This window comes from Pectinophora gossypiella, chromosome 7 (assembly GCF_024362695.1).
Source record: "Pectinophora gossypiella chromosome 7, ilPecGoss1.1, whole genome shotgun sequence".
Taxonomy (NCBI): domain Eukaryota; kingdom Metazoa; phylum Arthropoda; class Insecta; order Lepidoptera; family Gelechiidae; genus Pectinophora; species Pectinophora gossypiella.
This window is the reverse complement of record NC_065410.1, coordinates 8,401,642-8,420,684: the sequence shown is the minus strand read 5'-3', so window position 1 is coordinate 8,420,684 and position 19,043 is coordinate 8,401,642. Positions and strand designations below refer to the sequence as shown.

The following is a 19,043-nucleotide window of genomic DNA, read 5'->3' as shown; positions in this document are numbered from 1 at the left end:
GTAGTAAGAGGGTAGGTATACGACAAACATCTCTTCGTCTTTGGCTAAGACATTGCAGGTTGATCACCCGATTGTCTTAAAGTACGATGATCCCTGTTTCGGAGGACAGGGCTTGGTTCCGCCTACTATTTACTTAAGTAAGCACATAGTCGTTACACGAGCCATGTCAGGGGCCTTTGGTGGCTCTAGTTAGGTACATATTCTTGTCTTATCTTATAGTCCCGCTGCTGGGCAAAGGCCTCCCCTTGATTTTTCCACTCCTCTCGACTTTGCGCGAACATGCGAGTTCCATATTATTTATTTTAATTTGATTTTCTTACTAAGTCATCATCATCACCACCCATTAACGTCCCCACTGCTGGGGCACGGGCCTTCCCTATAGATGGATAGGGAGATCGGGCCTTAAACCACCACGCGGGTCCAGTGCGGATTGGTGGCTATTAACGACGGCTAATGCAACCGGGACCAACGGCTTAACGTGCCTTCCGAAGCACGGAGGAGCTCGAGATGAAAACTTTTTTTTGTGGTCACCCTTCCTATGACCGGCCTTTGCGAATGTTCCTTAACTTAACTAGCGTTTACTGCTGCGCCACCGAGCTCCTCACTAAGTATTACGATCTAATACACACATGACAAACAGGAACGCAGACGGCTCCAATCTGATATTTTGTTTTATTACTACAATAATTAATTAGTTTACTTGATTTGCCTACTCTACTACGACTTACCGGACACATAGAAACGTCGATGACTTCGTTTTTAATGTGACGAAAATTAGGAACAGATGAAAGAAAGTACCTAGATAAAAATAAAGATTTTTATTGTGTATAAATTTAGGTACAGTTATAAATAATGGTTGCAGTTATAGTACGATTGAAAAACGGGTGCATATTTTTGCAATTTTTAAGGCCCGTAACGTCTTACTCTGTTTTTCCTTCCGCCCATCACCAGACCACCAAAGGGAAACCACTGCTCTATTTCTCCCTAAAAAAGTAGCATGGAAAATGCTGCACCGACATGAGCGTGGCTCTTAAATTGATGATGATGACCCTGTTTTTCATAGAAGCGTCTGCTAGCCTTCCAAGTCGAGGATAAAGATAGCTCCACAATTACTCTTCTCAGTTAGAGGTGTCATATCTCATAGAGCAACACTGGTCTCCGGCGGACCGGAGTGCTCTACATCAAATCAAATCAAATTTACACTATTGCACACACATACACGAAACAATTTTAAAACATACACAAGAAAGGTCCGAAGAAAATCACAAGGAAGTCCGTGTTTTTTTCTAAGACTACTCAAGATACATTCCTTTTGGGGTATCAACTCAGATAATAGAATTTTATTTTTGTACTGCGACGTTACATCAGAATTCCTTCATATTTCATAACGTCAATATTTATATTTCATGACCTCTTTATATGACTCATGAGAGTTAAAAGATCAGCAACTGATACTTTTATCATGACGTCATTTGAATTGAGAACCTTAACATTTTACATTGGCAGAAAACAATGAATACCTAATGGAAATTCCCAAAATATCAAATACGTAAGTATAATGTTACCTAAGTAAATTATAAAACAACCTTTAATTAGTGGCTCCGGTTAATTGAGGGGAGACTGTACCCAGCAGTGAGACGTATATAGGCTGTTTGCGTTATGTAATTAGGAGGACATTACAGATAAAGATTTACAGAAAATGTGAATGCACGATGATGCATAATTAAATGAAATGCAAAAATACAAGGATAATATTGTATAGGTACCTTATTTTATTACTTATTAACATATATCTGCTTATCGATTCGCACATAAACTATAAACACATAAAAAGTCAGTATTGTATGGTCATAATAATATATAGATCTTTATAAAAAGATAAAATGTTTATGCACTTTTGAATCGTTTGTAAAAATATAGAAAACAAAGGATCAGTTAGAACGCGCATGTTGAATGTATTATTTACCTCTTCTTTATTATTATATTTAACTTTGCTTGAAAAGGTATATACAATTACGGTATCGATTTTATGTACCAACAGGGAAAATTTCATACCGGTATGATAACGGTAGCATAACCTATATATACCTTAACCCCTTCCAAGCTCTGATATTAACACTAAATACACTATGATGCTGATTCCTGTACACACCATCTTATTTTATTTTAAGTTACAAGTACCATTTTCTTACATAAACAGCCTATATACGTCCCACACAGGCCTCCCCTCAATCAACCGGAGGGGCTGTCATTTTCTTATCCGCTGAAAAAGAAAGGGATGGGTAATCGACAGGCATAACACCCCTCTATTTCCTCTTCATCTTCATAATCTATCTACTCCTTTTCTTCCATAGTATATGTAGTAGTTTAAGTAGTGATATTTATTTATTATAACAATTATAATTATGTGTATTATTATTATTATGTAGTTTATGTAGTCGAAAGTGTATTTATTTCTATATGCACAAGTATTCCCATGCTGCACTATCCCGCTATATTACTTAATATTCAATATCTCCTATACTTAAAGGTTGCCTGGAAGAGATTGCTACTTAGCAATAAGGCCGCCTATTGTACTAATTCTATTTCTCTTTTGTTTTGTATTTTGTTTTTTCCTGTTTGTGCAATAAAGTATTTGTTATGTTATGTTATGTTAACAATGGCGAAAAATCTCTTGTCAACACGCACGCGCTGGTAAAAATCAAACTCAAATTTCGCGTAAAAGGACATGTCCTGGTGATTAATTTGACAAATTCGCTGTAATAAGGTTTACCTCGCCGCACTGTGTTGTTTGTGTGCTTGATCGAAGTGTATCATCATCAATCAGTGTTTTATGAACCCGCCGGCTGAGGTCAGACGCGCCGCCACCAGGTACTGTGCCTTTCCTTACCCTTGCAAACTGTATTATTTTGTTCCATATCCGCAACAGTTTGTACTAGTCCACCCAGCGTGACATACCAGTTGAATTTCAAATTTATCGTAACCGCAATACAGTCCATTAAAATTTTGTTTTTACACCGGACCCGCCCAACCATTTTTGGTATTTGTAAAAAAACTTTCCATAATTTTATATTGGCAAATGACCCGACAGAATTAAGTTGACAGCACACATCAAACGGCTTGCATATATGAACGAGATGCCTATTTTGTTCGGCCGGAATATATATTCATTTTAAAATTAAAATTTTTCAATCATCCGTCCTTTTCGGCGGATAAGAAAATGACAGGTATAACTTAAAATAAAATTAGAATGTGTCTGCAGGTATCGGGGCGACTGTATGCACGTGATGTACAAAGTATTATTATCCTAAAAAAACATTGGGATTGGATAGGTATGGAAATAGCAGAGAATGCTGCCTATGATTTATCCAATTCGACATTTCATGTAATGTAGGTACGATAGACCAAACAAAAATATTTCTAAGAAATGCCATTACTCCACTCTGTGCCAGGATTGCTAGTTATACCTATGCAATTACAGTGGTGCATAGCTACCAGTATATCTCTAGGTATTTACAAAAAGAAATCCAGTTTTAAAACGTTATGTTTTTAAAAAAATAACAGGCGGAATAACCCGTTATGTCACTATAAAGCGGTTAGTTTTTTAGTTTTGTTTATTAGACGTGACTTATTGTACATTTTCCGCAAATGGCATTACTTGGCCGGAACCAACTTTAAAGCATAATATTAAATTATTATAGTAGGTATTCTCATGTTTAGATACTTACCTACTTCTCACATTTAACGGTTGTCCATCTGGGTCGAAAAATATCGCATTCGAGATAAGTATAATAAAATACAAAAATGCTATAGCTAGACACATACATTTATTAGAAAGGTTGTTTTATTTAAAAGAAAATTCAATTTTATTCCAAATAATTTACATACTTATTGAGTTGAGGCTTTTTTTGACTGGTGTATAGTTTTCACTGACACTGCTTGGCCAGAGCCACTACTAGTCTTGACAAAAGATAAAACTTAAATGTATACTAAAATACTTATACGAACTGTATAGCATAAACCTATCACATAAGCTATTCAGAGCTCCAGCCGTTCCATATTTGCCAATGCATAGATAGAGGTAATAGGTTTAACTAGTAGTAAATGCCAAATCAATAATAAACAAAAAATAACATTAACGTCATTTTGAAAAACTTTCTGAAGCTAAGATATTCGAAAGACACCTTGGTCCCCGCAGACAGGTTTAAAAGACGAGGGGCAAATTAGAAATATAAGTAAACAATGCAATAGGCTAAATGTGTGGCGCAGTCTTGATGTCCATTGCTTAAAAGATTTTGGCTAAAAAACATGACTATTTTGCGTATAACTGTTTTTTTTTTTACCACGAGACCTATTACTTAGTATTCTTTATTCCATGCTACGAGTCTCTACTAATAGCACATACTTACCGCCTTTTTTTACATAAATTTAATAACACACATAACCTCACGACTATACCACACACACACACACACACACTGATAACAGAGATTTTATATATAAGTAGTCATCGTCTATTTAATTTATTATACTTACTGAGTATATATTAGGATCGATAAATTACCCTATATCAGATAAAAATACGGAAGGAAAAATAATCAAGGTCAGTTAAAAATGTTTGCTATTAATAAGATCAGCTGATTACTTATTCAAACTTTGCGAATAAAATCGTCTGTCCGAAACCAGTTTCTTTTGAGCATTTTTTTTTGTTTTTGCGCCGTTACACCGGCTAATTCAAAAACACGTAAATAATGTTCAAAAGTAGGTAATTCTACCAACCGCATTATTTGACTTCATTTTCAGTTTAAAAACATTTAGACCTACCTACTGAATGTGAAAGTTAAATAACCTCAACAGTTGCCCCGGTTCCTGCAGACGCCTAATTTATTTTAATTTATACTCGTCAATTTCTTATCCGCCGGAAAGAAAAGGGACAGAGGATTGACAACAGATTTTTTAAAATTAATGAATAATCCGGGCGAATTAAATAGGCATCACCTTGATATGCAACTAGACAAAACTAGAGAAAAAAGGGTAAAAATACTAGGTAAGTGTGGTATACCACCTTAGACCACGTCTTACCCTATATCAGAGCTCTTAAATAAAGAGAGAAGGTTTGCAATGAATTTCTTCTGATCACCATCAGTTCAGTCCGTTGCATTGCAAACCTATTTTATAGTAAAAAAATACAATACTAGTTATATTTTGTCTAGCTGCAGATAACTGAACAGGTCAAAACACACACACTTAATCATGTTTGCAAACAAACCATATTGGCTAGAACACTACCACGTGTTTGCTTATGACTTAGCAAATCATTATTTCATTTTGTGCGCTCGAGAACTAATAAGGAACTTAATTTTACATGCAAATAAGCTTGAGCTCGCTATAGGCAGAGGCGGCAGAGGAAGCGTTCCGGACCGGTTTTTTTAGGATGTTTGTATTTTGTGTGCACATAAGCGTGGCATGGATCCATAAATAATTCCGCTTCCTTTTTATGACGTGACTAATTGTACTATTGTAGATTTACCGCAAATGACATTGGCCCCGATTCCTGCAGACACCGCCTAATTTTATTTTAGGTTATATCCGTCATTTTCGTATCCGTCGAAAAGGAAAGGGACGGATGATTCACAGCTCTTAATTTTAGGAAGAATGAGTAAATTAATGTGTCGGGTTATTGACTGACGTAAAATTTTTAGACGGTTGGTTTAGATTTGTGCTTAAAATTGACGTGTGTTCCATAAATTTTATGCTTGTCGATTACCCGTCCCTTTCCTTTTCGGCGGATAAGAAAAGGACAGATATAACTTAAAATAAAATTAGATGGTATTTACAGGAATTAGCACCATTACCGGACTTGGCCGGAATTTTGCTCCCCAGCCCGCAACGCCCGCCCGCCGAACCGCCTCTCTGTGCATTGGGCTTTAAGTTATATTGCAAATAAATGTATTTGCGTTTCTTTTTTATTTCTAATGTATCTCTGTCTGGAAAAACACGGGTCTGGAACACTCTGAGTGTTGTGTTATCATAATGTGAATTTAACCGGTGGTAGAATAATATTATGCGCTGTAAAGTCAACAACCGAAATATAAGTACATACGTTTTAAAAAATAATCTTTAAGTTTTGTTTTTCATTAGGTTATCTCAAAATACATACAGGGTGTTAGTGACATCGTAACGAAAACTTTGAGGGATGATTCAGACCATGATTCTGAGTTGATATCAAGTATAATTTTTCGTCGCAAAAGTATGGAACTAAAATTAATTAAAAGAAGCACTATCATGAATTTTCGGACAAGAAATTCAATAATGTCAATAAATAAATAGATAATGCATTATCTAAGAATAAAAGAGTCGATTCAAGTGGCTATTCAATTTAGGTATGTTACTGTGTCAACTTACAAACAACACTTCATGAATGCTGTAAACGTCGTAAGGCTGTTAGCCCCGCATCACACGGGAAAGCTCCAATTTTCTCAATTACTATCTAAGTAGTTAGTGTCGTGTGTGAGCTTGTGTTATAATGTATAGGCGCGCTGTGACGCAAAAGAAACTACTTAATCATCATCATCATCATCATCAGCCGTACGACGCCCACTGCTGGGCATAGGCCTTCCCCAGGGATCTCCACGACGATCGGTCCTGCGCTGCCCGCATCCAGCGGCTTCCCGCGACCTTCACCAGATCGTCGGTCCACCTTGTAGCAGGCCTACCCACTGAGCGTCGTCCGACACGTGGTCGCCATTCCAGAACCTTTCCGCCCCATCGGCCATCGGTTCTCCTCGCTATGTGTCCTGCCCACTGCCACTTCAGCTTTGCAATTCTCCGAGCTATGTCGGTGACTTTAGTTCTCCTGCGGATCTCCTCATTTCTGATTCGATCGAGCAGGGAAATACCGAGCATAGCTCTCTCCATTGCCCGCTGAGCGACACCGAGCCTCCTCACGAGACCCATAGTAAGCGGCCACGTCTCACTGCCGTAGGTCATCACTGGCAACACGCACTGGTCAAATGAGGTAATAATAGTTTCTTAAATTAAACATTAGTTTCCCCGTGTGCGCCCATGTGAGTCGAAGCTCGCGTATAGGTATAGCTATCCGTGCAGACCCTGACATCTGTATCTGCATAAAATATCCATGTTTTTTTTTTAAATCTTTACATAGTTTTCATCCAGCCAGTCCAAGGAATTGAGCGAATAACCTTAAAGCAATAAAGACCTCGAAAAGAAAGGACTTTACTTACAACCCTTATAAGAATGCTGTTTTTAAAATTGTCTGAGTCGATGTAGGTAGACTATAAGTTACATAATTGCAGGCATTGTTAAACTTGACCTCGTGGTTATGTATCAGTGTCAGTTGTGCACTGGTGATTTATGATGTGTTGAAAACACGTAGGTAAGTGGGAAATGCTACAAGAGAATATATTTCCAAATTATTCGAAGTTTTGATGATATTTTTAATCTCCTTAGCGGGGCAAATGGGATCGTTGTGCGTTCTCACCCGGTACATTTAAACTACCAATAAGTAACTTAACATAAGTATTTAATGTTTTCCTTCATTCTCAAAAAACGGAGTTGTCGTATCTGCACACAATAAACAGAAAAAATGGATGCAATTTTCTTAAAAAAATAATTAAAAAGGCGCATCCGTGTCATAGTTCAATTTGTAAAGTAATACATTTTCCTAGAGTCACTTTTAAAATTAGATTAAGGTAGAAAAAATATCATTAGACATACTTAATGCTAATTGTATTATGAAGCTAATCACAATAAGTTGTTAACATGGGAAAATACGTGTCTTTGTTTATTCTATGTTGTCGTGGAATTTGCGAAACCGAAGTACAATGGTACAATGACACTTCTGCGTCATTCTTTTTTTTTAACTAGAAGAAGACGGCACTGGAATTATTCAGACTAGACTCTTATGTCTTGTGACGCATTTGAACTGCAAGTTAACCTGTCGTAAATTGAGTTAGGTACCGGTGTAACTCCAGCCAGGTACCTAGTTATTGCTCATTTCCCTAGCGTTATCCCGTTTTTAAAGGTTTTTAACTTGAAGATTTGAGAGGTCCGGTTTTTTACAGAAGCAACTGCCTGTCTGACCTTCCAACTTTCGAAGGGAAAACCAGCCCAATGCAGGTTAAGCTACATACCTCCGAAAAGCATTTCTCGAGAATGTCATAGTTTTAGGTATGTCGGTTTCCTCACGATGTTTTCCTTCAAATAGTTAAAGCTATCTCAGGCAAGCAAAGACATAAAAGTATACTTAGTGAGACTCAGACCATTAAGTTAATTTAAGCGCTCCATAAGTTCGAGATTGAAGATATTTCCAGAGTGTTTACAGTTAGGAATCATAGGTAAAAAGACTAGCTACATAACTCATACCCGTAATCCTTGTCATGTCAAAACAACGTATACTCTGGGAATTCGTAGAAGAACATATTCTCTTATTCTGTCTGTGGTTCGTGAGATCAATGGCTAACCTCAACAAGTCTGTTACCCTGTTAGGTACAGTCATGAGCATATCATGTACCCACTTTAGAACCCTGTCGTACTATCATATTTGACATTTAATGAGACTTACGGTTTAACTTGTTAAAAAGTTAATGTGACATGGTACTAAAGTGTATACATATTAATGCTCGTGACCGTACATAATCATGTTAATAAGAATATCGTCGATAATGAAAAACACGTAAGCGCCTTATTGAAATAGAGGAAACCACGTTTGGATGTGAGTTTTGTTAACAAAACCTTGCAATAGACAAGCTAGTTTTCAATTCAGATAAAAAATTGTGGTCCCAATTTTTATCCGAAATGAAATTAACTGAAAGAAATCGAGGTTTTATTGAAGAAAATTACATCAGAATGTGATTTTTCAAAGTGACGCTTAAGTGGTTTTCGCGATTATTTTTTTATTTCGACGATTTAAGAAATAACTAAATACTTATACAAAAAAAATGCGTCTACCGACACATGGTTCTCTCTCGCTACCGATCCCAACTCCTTCTGAATACGTAGAAAAAAAAGTAAGCTGTTTAGGTTTCCGAAGTGGCATAATATTATCATGTTATGATAATTTAAGAATAACCCCGGTCCTTATATAGGCACTTTAAAGGCTTATCATGAAGTCGTTAAGGATAAAGTTTCCCACATAATGTTATAAGATCGCAAAAGATTATGGCGTTTCGTGAGCTTGCTAAGAATTAGCTTATCGCAGCAATATATCAAATAGGGCAAGACTTGCAAAATTATGACATGGTTGGTTATGTCTTTTTGTTTGTTTTTATCATATGAACTTGAAATAAAAATCATATTCTCGTGTTCTTTTATTAACTTAAGTGGTAGTTAAGTGTCTATTAGAGCCTACTCTAATAGACACTTAACTACCACTTAAGTTACGTATAAACACTCGAAATATAGGTAATTAAATAGGTAGGTATGTGTTTCGAGTGTTTATACGTATAAAATAAAATATAAGTACCTAAGTAACTCCAATGACCGACACTCTTAGGTGAAGGTTACAGACGAAGACAAAAAAAAATGTTGAAATGTCGTTCATATGTTTAAGCACTTATCGACATAATTATATGACTTACGACAGGACTGATGTCAAATTCTCCATGACAATATTTAATGTAATTTTGCTATAACGCTCGTTATGAAGAACAAAATAAAATCGGCCCATTTAAAGTCTCGTAGATTTATTAATACGATACTATACATTAAATATTCAAATAATTGTGGTCCTTAATGTATTCTAAATATTACATAATTATATATGTTAAGCTAATATTACATAATATTATGTCTAAATTCGTCAATCTAGTATTACCTGTTTCAATATACATCTATAAGTAGAAAGGAAGGCTTTTTTTAATGTATTTGACGTCGTTTGTTTTGATTCGATCTGCGCTTTTAATTTTTTCTGACTTTTATTTTATTTTAGTTTCAGGTCTAAATAAGTACTTGTTTAAATTCTTGATAAAGATTAACATAAAAACTATAGTGTTCAGGTATCATGGGTACATATTTTCTGACGATTTATACAGTGTCTAGGAGGCACTTTTTTCATGACTAAGACATAAGCCAATGCGAGAGCGGCAAGGTCTACCACACGCTCTACAGATGTAGTCAACGGCAGGAGGTCTTATGCCACTTTCGTTATATTATATACTAGTGACCCGCCCCGGCTTCGCTCGGGTGCAATTCTGAGGAAAAAAGAATTATTTACGACATCACATCAAAAACCTCAAAATAACAGTATATCTCCACTATTTAATTGATGCTATTATACATATAAACCTTCCTCTTGAATCACTCTGTCTATTGAAAAAAACCGCATCGAAATCCGTTGCGTAGTTTTAAAGATTTAAGCGTACATAGGGATACAGGGACAGAAAAAGTGACTTTGTTTTAGACTATGTAGTGATTGATGGTGTATTCCCCTAGTTTTTTGTGAATGGTTGCTTAACGGACGAAATCACACCTTTTTATAATCATTACTTAACGGGACCAACAAATTGAATAATAAAAATAGGTACCTTAGCTACCTACAAAAAAGTGTGTTATTTATAAGTTAGTTATAATTAAGTAAATAATTTTGAATAATCTATGCTTAAGTATATTCGAAAATAAGTTTAAATAAAGCAAAACAAATAAATATTGCGCAACAAAAACCGCTAATGAATGGGACCTGTCAACAGATAATACATAAATATCTTCTAACGGTGCGGTGTTGCTATAAGTAGTACAAAGATATTGTGTTTTTTACTTAATTTTTTACTTGCAATAGTGTACATTATTTCGTCACTAACCAGGTACCTACGTTATCAGAACAGTGGAATGTAACAAGCCTTTTAATTCATCTAACGTACCTATAATTAGTGATTTGCCGTTATTCCGAAAGTGGGAACGTTCCTGACAGTTTTTTTTTGCCGTGACTTATTGTAGATTTGCCGCAGATGACATTAACTACTTGGCCGGACAAATAGGGAGCGCTGAAGGCTCTCACTCGGTACAACGTTTAAGACAACAGCCTGAGGGTGCCCAGTTGGGCGCGAACCTCGGCTCAGGGCGTCGTCTGAGAGGAAAAATATTTGAAAGAATTAATCAACCCTAGTGGGTCGATAGCGTTAAGCGCTGAATGAGGGAAATCGTCGGTCCTGAAGTGTTTGGTGTCGCGAGCTGATTGGCTGCCTCTATGGCTAGAGTAATCGGGTCGTCGGGATCGTATGTTCCCGAGAGTGAAAAGGCGCACAACTTATGTAAAAAGAGCTTTATTACATAACCTGTAGGCGGATAAGACCAGAGTAAAAAAAAGAACAATTTGAAAATGGAAAGCAGCCAGTGTCCTTACTACAAATTGGGAACATACCTACCTAGGGACGGCACATCACTGTGTATGTCCAACACACCCTTGGCCGTTTTCCATTTTTTTTTAATTAGGTATCTAATTATGCTCAAACCAGTTCTAATGTTATTTATAGAACTAGTGTAGTCAAACGCAAAACTCCTTTCCGGCCAAGTAGTTAATGCCATCTGCGGCAAATCTACAATAAGTCACGTCAAAAAAAAAAAGCAAAACTCCTGGTATGACGTAATTTCTAACGGTTTTTGGACCATAACATGAAAACTATTTCAATTTGATGAAACTTACACCCCTAAGATAAATGATATTTTATTCAATAAAAAAGTATCAATGAGATATGATCATTGTTTTTGTTTCATAATAGCGTGTTCCATAAAAACTACTAAGTCCCTTTTGATAAAACTTGCACTATTCCCTAAGTGTAAAAAGGTAACATACGGACAGACAGACAGTTATTTGGTAATTATTATGTTAAATAGTGGGAAATATTGTGTTAAAGTAAAGCATTCAATTCACGAAACAGGTTTATTAACTTCCGATAAACCAATATATCGGATAACCAGGTTTAATCAGTGTCATGCATTTATTTTTAAATCGATTCGATGGTGCCTACCATGTAAGTACTGCCAAGCAATTATGTCTAGGTCAAGAGTAATTTGTCCACGAACTTGACATGAATACCGTCATAATCACTGTTTTAAACTTACTGCCCACCACGGATTCGACAGCACCTTACTTTTTTTACCAACATCTTTTTTTTTTTAAACAAATATTGCTTTTCCGGGAAGTTATGGAGGTCTTGTGTATAGATGTAAAACAACCGATTTAAAACGTTTTTAACCAAATGAAATGTTTAAAACGTAAACCCCAAATAAATCGTTTAAACCGTTGAAAACTCGCCTACAACAATAAAAGAACTGTGTTTTAAACTTCATTATGGGCAATTTTTGGTCACTTGACCTCATATTTCGTATTATTTATTTATAGAACATCAATAAAAAGTACCTATAGAACTAAACACGCTAAGTATATTATTATCAATAACAGTATACTTATTACACAATCAAAAATTCTTTACACGGTTTATAGGTACTCCGTTATATCCCTACCTCGGTAAAATCAAGAAAATATAGTTATAATTAAGAAAAACATAGTCATCAACAGCAGTCGTTTTAATCCGAAATAAATAGTTGATTTCGGTTTTAAACGGTTTTTTTTTTTCGTTTTAAACGGTTTAGTTTAAATGGTTTTAAATCGGCCTTATATAATATGTATGTTGTCTTGTGTGCCACCGACAGTTTGCTTCTCAAAGTACTGCCGCCGTTTCGATCGCCGGTACCTACCAGATTTGCACATTGGTTATGAATTTATCTAACCTAACCTAATCTACCTAGGTTACAAGATTAACGATTTCCGTTGGATAAGCAAAGTCAGGTCACCCATTAAAGACCCTATCGCATTAGGACATATATTTGCGGCTCCCAACAATAATTATATAAAGTCATAGAATAAGGAATAAACAATACGTATAGAATGGCAACTCTCCGCTCCCCACCAACGTATTAGCTAGGTTTACCTCACCCCCCTCTGTCTTACTTTACTTTAGTCTTCAATCCTATGGGCGTTAGACGTCACACACACAGATGTGCGTGTGCGATAACGTTAATGTGTAGTGTCTGTGTAAAACGAGGTGTTTTACACCTGCACGCAGGAGGATCTGTTGAGCGCTGCAGATAGCGCCATACTTGTTGCCAAGTTTTGGGCCGATACTATTTAGTTTGCCATCGACACGATAAGAAAAAGACCAGGTGTTTTGTATGAAATTTCCGGGATGTGTTAAAGAGTCTGTAAACATAATATTGCATTATATTATAATATTAAAGATATCATATTCCTGTACAAAGCACGTGCTTTGTGGAGTAAATAAACTTTTTACTTCCTGCACTTGGTGACGCAACAAATTCGTTGACAGCAACCGAATCCCTAATTTTCCCGCTGGTTGCGCAACCATGGTATTCTAGTGAGATAGGGCCTTAAAACCTACATTTTCACCTAGAATTATCCTTCAAGACGTAGATATCGTAACTTAGCATATTTTCCTTGCTTCAAATGTCAACGGGATTGCACATAGCAAGCTTAGCATAGTTGAAACTAGAAAAACTAGTTCTTTCATATATGTACCTAAGTACTAGTTGCTTTTACTACGTTGTAGCAATTTAGCCTTATAAAAATATACTTACCTCTACCTATCTAAGTAAATAAAAATAAAATAAAAAGCATTTATACGTATAGCAGTCATTTCGTCATTTATCTATGCGACTACATAAGTTATCGTAGTTATATGTTTGCAGGAATAGTAGTAACAGAGAGCGAAGTTGAACCGGCGACAGCGGGTATCATACCAAATTCGCGTTAGGGCCTTTCCAACCTCCGGCCAAGTAGTTAATGCCATCTGCGTCGAATCTACAATAAGTCACGTCAAAAAAAAGGCCTTTCCAAACTCTTTCTTCTATTTCGTGTACTTACAGCTCATCTGTATGTTTTTGGAGAACGCAGCCTGGAATGAAATGAAATGAAATGAAATGAAATGAAACGAAACGAAACGAAACGAAACGAAACGAAACGAAACGAAACGAACCGAAACGAAATGAAATGAAATATATTTATTGTGGATTATAGGAACAGTATAGGAGTTCATAATCAATTATAAATTGTTTCATCCAGCTATATCCCGCCATATAGGCATACAATGTTAGGTCTTATAAATCTAAAGTCATGCTCGTAAACACATTATACACATAATCATTACACATAATAGAAAGTTCCTCTTTCCAATACGCACTTCTAAGCTGGATATATCGTTTCTTCTGAATACTGGTAGCTCTGCCCTGAATTACAGGTGTGTGTATATCTACCGTATGTAATATGTTATTTTACAATATCTTGCGTGACTCGTATCAAGTCCATGACTTCGCAATACCTTAGAGCAATTTGTAATGACAATTAAAATTATAGTTTAAGTTACACAGTTATTTTCTGTCACGTTGTTCTACACATGTTCGTTTAACATATAAGATCACGGCCATATTCCCATTTTTGGTAGTCAGATGTAGGTATATGTTCACATAGTATTACTGAGGAACTTTCCAGGCAACGTCCACTAAAAACAATATAGTTTTAACGTGATAATTAATTTTACCATCACTTGAGTACGTAATTATTCGAGTAATGGCAGTAGTTGCTTCATCTTCTTCTATCGTGTGGATTGTGAGGTGAATTACCAACCCCATCAACCCTGGTGTCAGGATTATTACTGAGCCTAGGCCCCTGATATGACTCATGTAACGACTACGTATTTACATCAGTAAGTAATAACCGGGACCAACGGCTTAACGTGCCTTCCGAAGCACGGATCTTTTTACTTTTTGGACAATCAGGTGATCAGCCTGTAATGTCCTAACCAAACTAGGGATCACAAAGTGATTTTTGTGTTGCTTCATATTTGTATCACATTATGTATATAATTATGTTGCAACCCTATATTGCTTCTCTTTATGTTAATCAAAATAATAATGGGTGGAAGATGTAATTATGTGTAATAAAAAGGGGTCATCATTTATACCCACAACCAACTATAAAAGATGCATATGTTTGTTATAAAAAAAGTTAATAGAAAAATCTGTATAGCGCCATCTATATTGTTTTCGAGGAACGTAGCCTGGATATAAAGTGTTTATTCCTACCTAAAGAATAAAAATGATAAAATGTACGCAGACGAAGCCGGCTCGAATTACCCAGTCTATTTAAAAATAAATTTACCTTAGACGGAATATTTTAGTTATTTTCGTTAAAAAACCTTTTTTTTTTTTGTTTTACAGATAAGAATCTATTTAAAAATTATGTTTTATTATCGAGATACTACAAAAACCCAATGGATATATTAAACATATTAAAGCGATTTGTTCTCACATGAATTCTAGGATTATAATTATTGATTAAATACAAGGGAACTTGTCAAAAAATTAAATACTTAACAAAATACTTAGCCATTTAAAAACCCGTGTTTTTGATGGCAAAACAGGTAGGTACTCATTTTTTATTCGCATGATACAAAAGCCCTTCCGCTTCCGGGTAAACATATAAAAAAACTGTTTTTTTTTATATAATATTTAGATGTATTAAATAGTTCTTTTTCACGTAGTTTAAGTATAACTTTATACAAGTAGGTAGTATTGTGAATATAAGTAAAAGTAAATAAGTGTTAATTATCTGTTTGCATAAACCTATATTATATACTACATAATATACTACATATACGTAAGTACGGGTTTTCTAAGTACGTGTTGCTTTTTATCTTTATATTGAATAAAATAAATAAATTAAATAAACATTTATACAGTTAGTTGTGTTATATAATAAAAATAGTATTTATCAAAAACTTGTCTGACACCTAAAAATAAAATAAAAGAAGGCAACAAAACCTCAACTTGAATAAAAAGTTGGTCAGATCCTAATAATTGAAAAACATTTTCATTCATGAGCCCAGACCAGTGTTATTCTTAGCCTTTACAATGTGAACTTGATTTGATTTTCAAATCAGGTTTGATATTTGTATTTAGTACCGTTTATACGATAGAGAATAACGAAACTTTGAAATACGATTTTCCTTGTCTTTTTCTGATCTCGTCTTCACCTGGTTGTATTACCTTATCTCTCTTAGAATAAAATATAAGATGAAAAACTAAAACCCGACTACGGAAAAATCATGCTCTGAAATGTAGGTACGTAACAACGTTTTTTTTTCTGAAATTCTTTCGCATACGACCACCGGCTATCTTCAAAAGAACACTAAAGAATTTCAGAAAAATATTTTCTAGTTGCAATCTTTTTGGAGCGTGTTTTTCCGTAGTCGGATTTTAGATTTTAAACTTATTTCCTTATCCGGTTTCCTACACGGCCGAAGGTTCTGGAGTAATATGTGTCGTATGAAGTCGTATCTTATTATATTATTATTGTTTTTAGACAAGAAGACGATCTTGAAGGGAGTGTCCGGTCGGTTCAGGTCTGGCGAGCTGGCGGCCATCATGGGTCCCTCTGGAGCTGGGAAGTCCTCGCTCATGAACGCACTTACTGGTTTCTGGTAAGATCTTTATTTAAAAAAAAAACACAAAAAGTAAATTTAGAAAGATGTAAACAAGATGATCTATGGCGATTCTCACGCGACACCGCGCCACCGCGCACCGGCGCGGTTTGCGGTAAAGCGGTCGGCAATGTCGCATGGACTTGAATGTAATCTGCTTATACCACCGAATCGAAAAGCAGCATGAATATGAATTAACATGTTGTGTATGAATGTGCATGTTACAAATTCAAACTCTCAGTTAGTCTCTAGTCTCAGTTACATCCATCACAAATTAACACCCACGATTCATCTAAGCCAGGTCTTAGAATTGATAATTTCATGATGTGTCCAATTATTTAATGAATCAGAATCAGAATCAGAATCAGAATCAGAATCATTTATTCAACGTAATTATCATGGATAAACTTGTTGAAGGTCAATGTAACATTTTTGAATTTACGTCATTTCGCAAGGTGTTATGGCTGAGGAGAAGAAATGACAAGAAACTGCAACAGCAACACATCTTTTAAATCAATGAGGGTACATTACAAGTTATTTAATAACTAGAGGAACACATTTAATACCAGACATTTTTATCATTTAGGTAATCATTAATCTTATAATAGGCTTTTTTACATAAAGTAAGCTTCACGTGAGCTTTAAATTTGTTCTCTGACAAATTTAAAATATTATCTGGTATTTTATTGTAAAAACGTATACATAACCCCAAAAAAGATGAATTTAATTTACTTAATCTAGAATTTTGAACAACAATTTTATTTTTATTCCTTGTATTGTAAGTATGCCTTTCACAGTTTCTCGGAAGGAGAGATACATTTTTACGCACATACATAATGTTTTCATAAATATATTGACTTGCGACCGTCAGTATATTTATTTCTTTAAACAGCTCCCTTAAAGAGTCCCGACAACGCAGATTATAAATAGCGCGAACTGCCCTTTTTTTGAATGAAAAAGTCGTATTTCATGAGAATAGATAGAATAGGGATTTTATCGGCAACATTTCTCAAAACAATAGAGATGGTGCTATGCAGATTTTCCTTCGTTTAACCTTCTAATTTCATGGATAACAGACATATGCATCTTTTATGGTTGTTTTAACACAAAACGTTTGACGATATGAGCACATATTTTCATTTAGTTGTATTTGTCCAGCACAACGGGCGTATCAGGCACGATCAGCGCCGGCGACAGCGTGTGCGAGCTCGGGGGCAAGAAGACTTCACTGCGGAGCCTGCAGTCCTACCGCAAGAAGTCCTGCTACATCCTCCAGGACGACAGGCTCAACCCGCTGTTCACTGTGGGCGAACTCATGAAATTCGCCGCCGATATGAAGCTCGGACACACTTTCACGGAGAAGCTTAAGTATACTGTGGTAAGTGAAATAGCTCTAAAATCCGTGATAGTCCAGTTCGGAGAGTGTAGCTAATCGACTGAATTTCATGATTGAATAATAGATACTAAATACCACGTGGTTATTTGGGCCTGGCTCGCCCCCTATTACTTGGGACTTAAACATAACTGTCGAGGAGTGAGTATATATATTATACAGCTCTACCTACCCGTTCGGGGTTACTGGCGTGATACTATGTTATTTGAAATAGCCGATAGATATAAGCGCTACGAAAAGGCAATCGTCACAACTTCACAAGAGCGTCAGGTAAAATGCAGACTGTGACCGAAGCATACTTAATCTTAAAATACAAAACGAATTTGCTATGTTGAACTAGCTCCCGATTACCTGTTTTTCTTTTGGTTGTATTATAACCAATTGTACTTAAAATAGTTGTCCTAAATTTATAATTATAGACAAACAAACTCAGCACTTAATCACAAATTAACACAACACATTACAAGTATTCCGGTTGTAAACATAAACAATTAGCATACAAGTACCAATCTACTTTTAAACTAACAAGAATATACCTACAATAAGAATCAAGGATAACTTCTATAATTCACATTTACTAGTATTTCTTATAAGGTACAATTACTGTGCAAATATTTTACCTATTTTTAGCTAAGTGAGGAAAAAACACAGTTTTCAATCTAAATACCAAATTAGCCTAACAATTTTATCTAAATATTATCGTATGACATCACTAATAAATTATTATATCACTCTTATCTTATCTATCGAACGAATAATATGCATAAGCAAGCAATTTAAAATCTAATCAAGGCTAAACTCGTGTGCGGATTAAGATTTACCTTTTACAGTATATCTATTAGAAGGTACTTTATAATAATAGGTATCTGTACATAAGTACTTTTTTAGCATTTAAAACAAGTCAGGTGTGCAAAAACATTTGCATCTTACTTTTATGCAGCGTTATTTGTTTAAAATTCCTGGCATTCGCATATGGTCATTCAACTTATATTTTAGTACATACCTACATATATGTTTAGTACCTACCTACTTCAAGAGGCGGTTGGCTATATTTGTTATCGCAGTCATTTTCAATTAACACTCTAGATTTCTAGAATATCTGAATAATACTAGTACTTGTAATATGTGAATAATACTAG

General features: G+C 35.4%; 1 protein-coding gene across 1 annotated transcript in view; it reads left to right on the top strand.

Moving 5' to 3' along the window:
- Positions 1-19,043, top strand: part of LOC126368105 (dnaJ homolog subfamily C member 10-like) — an 82,797-nt gene that overhangs the window by 28,110 nt on the left and 35,644 nt on the right. Inside the window, exons 2-3 of the mRNA XM_050011989.1 lie at positions 16,394-16,511; positions 17,670-17,889. Coding sequence (XP_049867946.1) covers positions 16,394-16,511; positions 17,670-17,889 — 338 coding nt within the window. The remainder of the gene's footprint in view (positions 1-16,393; positions 16,512-17,669; positions 17,890-19,043) is intronic.